Source organism: Fukomys damarensis, unplaced genomic scaffold, assembly GCF_012274545.1.
Source record: "Fukomys damarensis isolate Sample0158 unplaced genomic scaffold, DMR_v1.0_HiC HiC_scaffold_16, whole genome shotgun sequence".
Taxonomy (NCBI): Eukaryota; Metazoa; Chordata; class Mammalia; order Rodentia; family Bathyergidae; genus Fukomys; species Fukomys damarensis.
In genome coordinates, this window is record NW_022900928.1 from 23209664 (window position 1) to 23213401 (window position 3738).

General features: G+C 38.6%; 1 protein-coding gene across 1 annotated transcript; it reads left to right on the forward strand.

The window, feature by feature from the left end:
- The first annotated feature begins 1518 nt into the window (after positions 1 to 1518).
- LOC104876305 (olfactory receptor 56A4) lies at positions 1519 to 2469 on the forward strand. The gene has a single exon (XM_010644283.2). The coding sequence runs from the start codon at positions 1531 to 1533 to the stop codon at positions 2467 to 2469; it is 939 nt and encodes a 312-aa protein (XP_010642585.1). The 5' UTR covers positions 1519 to 1530.
- Positions 2470 to 3738: the final 1269 nt, after the last annotated feature.

The window sequence follows — 3738 nt, forward strand, 5'->3', positions numbered from 1 at the left end:
ATTTAGTACAAGAAAAATTGTAAAATAATTCTTTGCATTTAAAATATTGCTTAAACATTAAAAACAGTATCTTGGATATATTACACAAAGGAATATATATTATTAAAATTAATTTCACATTCTTCCTTTTCCATTTTAAGGTGACCATTAGAAATTTAAAATTACATATGTGGTTTTCATTTTAGCTACAGGCATCACAGTGTTGCCACAAACTATGTGGAGGGTGATAAAATATTAGGCAAACTAAAATGGCACATTTATTTCCCTCAACCAATATGCTCTCAGATATTCATAGTTACTTCTAACTTTTGAGAAAGTAGCTTTGGATTTTTTAGAAAAAGGAGCCAACTGTAAGAGGCTCAAGTGCTCATTAGGACCACTGTCATTGATTTAAAAATGGCTGAAATTTGGCTTCCTCTGCGCATTGAAATAGTGTCACTGGGGCATAGTCACCACTGTTCAGGGATCAGCCTCGGCCTGAAAATCAATGAAAAGGTTATTTCACTAAACTTATTCATAGCTGGTTATGGTACATCAGGCCAGGGATCCATGAGAAACTGTTTAATCTGATTTTGTGACTAATGAATAATTCACATGGAGTCAGTTGCTGCTATTCCCACATTTTCTGAGACAGAGTCTCATTCTATGCATTCCAGGTTGGCCTCAAACTCACAGTGAGCCTCCTGCCTCAGCCTCCCTATACTAGGATTACAGGTGTACAACATCATGCCAGGGTATTCTCCCTCTTGAATAATGCAGTCAGACCAAAAATTATTGGCTCATGAAATTCTGGATTCTCATCTTAATTATTTAAAGATATTAGGAGATTTTTTTTTTCATATCTTCTTATTACAAACTTTTTTTTTTAGGTGCCTCTGAGGTCTTTTTTCCTATAGAGGCAATAGTCATAACTCTAGGGAAGACTTCAAATATTGTCTGGTGATGCACTTAGGTCAGATGTGTTCCTTTGGCTATGATTTCTTCATTTGGAAGAAGAGCAAGCACAGCCATTAGTGTGGGTCACATGACTGATGTGTTTTTAGTAACAGAGCCTGTGTAAGTATTTCTGTTTATAAAGGTACCAAAAGTACAGGCTGAAAGCTTCAGCTGTGATTTTAGGCTTCACAGTTTCAAGTCAGGACTCCACCACTGTGATCTGAATAAAATGACTTTACCTGTGCCTTTGTTTTTCATCTTAACATTTTAATAAAATGATATACTTGTCAAAGGAGGATGATCATATAATTTATCAGCCACGTTGGGTAAAAATGAGTCAAAAGTAGTAGCACAACAGGAATTATCCCAAACAAGGAAATAGTCTGTGAATTTTACTTGCAGGGAATTTAATAGAATGGATGATTTTACAACTATAAAATTCATAGAACACTGTTAGGTACCTATTACTATTTTTAATTGATTCTTTGGAAAATGAGTTACTCACCCTTGTGTATCCTTGTTATATGGATGAATTTATTCCTACGTTGCAGACCAAGGTTTCCTGAAGTGTCAGTTCTTATCAGAAAGCAGCACATGGGAGCACAAAGCAACAGCTCCTCTATTCTGGTCTCTGAATTCCTCCTCATCTGTTTCCCTAACTTCCAGAGCTGGCAGCACTGGCTGTCCCTGCCCCTCAGCATCCTCTTCCTCCTGGCCATGGGGGCCAATGCCACCCTCCTGGTCACCATCAGGATGGAGGCCGCTCTGCACGAGCCCATGTACTACCTGCTCAGCCTCCTCTCCCTGCTGGACATCGTGCTGTGCCTCACTGTCATCCCCAAGGTCCTGGCCATCTTCTGGTTTGATCACAAGTCTATCAGCTTCTCTGCCTGCTTCCTGCAGATGTTCATCATGAACAGTTTCCTGACCATGGAGTCCTGCACCTTCATGGTCATGGCCTATGACCGCTATGTGGCCATCTGCCACCCTCTACGGTACCCTTCCATCATTACTGGCCAGTTTGTGGCCAGAGCTGCCATCTTTATTGTGGCTCGGAATGGCCTTCTGACTATGCCTATCCCCGTACTTTCTTCCCAGCTGGGATACTGCACAAGGATCATCAAGAACTGCATCTGCTCCAACACGTCTGTGTCCAGACTCTCCTGTGATAACATTACCTTCAATCAACTCTATCAGTTTGTCATAGGTTGGATGCTGCTGGGTTCTGATCTCATCCTTATTATTCTTTCTTATTCCTTTATCCTGAAAGCTGTGCTAAAGATCAAAGTGGAAGGAGCCATAGGCAAAGCTCTGGGCACTTGTGGCTCTCACTTCATCCTCATCCTCTTCTTCAGCACGGTTCTACTGGTTCTGGTCATCACCAACCTGGCCAGGGAAAGAATTCCCCCGGATGTCCCCATCCTGCTCAACATCCTGCACCACCTGATCCCCCCAGCTCTGAACCCCATTGTTTATGGTGTGAGAACCAAGGAGATCAAGCAGGGAATCCAGAAATTGATGCATAGGTTGTAAGTAGTCAAAAAGGTAGGCCCTGGCCTTGGGAACAGAAATCGTTAATAAGAAACAATTTTCATGATACATAGGAAATTTCAATAGTTGATATAGAAATGAATTTGAACATTGCTTTCTTCAGTGCTGGTCATAGGATACTCACATCTAAGCTCTCATTTTCTATTTCTCTGACTGGAACTTTAGCTTTGGCATTCTGAAATTACCAGCAAGTTTTTCCTGGCCTCATCTCCGGGAGCAGGACTTGTCAACCTATAAATACAAGAGCTATAAGTGATATGATTGTAAAAAATACATATTACTTCAACAATTTTAAGTGTATGCGTCTCTTGTAGAGGTGCAAAAATTGACCTGAGAACTTCAGTTTTATATAGAGTGAGTGATGTGTGGTATTCACTATCTCTTCTTTCCTTGAAGGTCTTACTGACACTTTCATGTAATACTACTTCTGTGGAGTGTAATTTCCTGTAGTTATTTCCTTATTTATGAAGAATTGAAAAATTAAAATCAAAGTTAAAGAATTTAAATCAAATTTAAAAAATTGAGGATGACTCATATTTGTATGTGTGTATACACTTTATTCTAGATGAAACACTTCGCCCTTTAAAAAAATTTGTATGTGTTGGACCAATGTCTCATTTCATATCATTTTAGCTGACTTTTCCATCAGACTTCCACTACCATTTAAGTTCATACCCTTTCCTACTTGTCATAGATATTAAGTTAAATTGTCTTACTCACCCTACTTTCAGAGGTATATCAATCCTCATATTTGTCTTGGGGCCAGCATATCTTTCTACAGACAGCAGTCTTCTGAATTAATGGATTTGTTGAACAAGAATAAGTGTGTTTTACTTTTGGTCTTCTCACCATGATTATGTTCTGAAAATGATGAGGTGTAGATATTGTATTGCCTAATATTTCCTGGAACCAAGATCCTTTTATGATAGTAATGGAGAGCTTCACATATTTTATCAAGCGTTTATTTGAGAATGCCTGATCTATGTTGCTGGGCTAGGATGATCTAACTATTTTTGGGAAACTCATAAACTAATCCATTATTTATACAGTATTGTTTTTCATTAAAATAATAGCTTTGAATTCTCTCTTCTTTGTTTCATGACTTCAAGATCTGACCCTAGGCAAAAATAAAACTTCTCATGCTTTTATTCACTCATACTTCCAAAAAGTTCCTAGCTCATTTTTTCTAGATGATGACCCCTACTTAATGATATTTTTAAAGTCTGTGCCTAACTGTCCTCTTCTGCATAG

Coding starts and splice junctions, on each gene's coding strand:
- LOC104876305 (XM_010644283.2), top strand. CDS start 1,531: ATGGGAGCACAAAGCAACAGCTCCTCTATTCTGGTCTCTGAATTCCTC.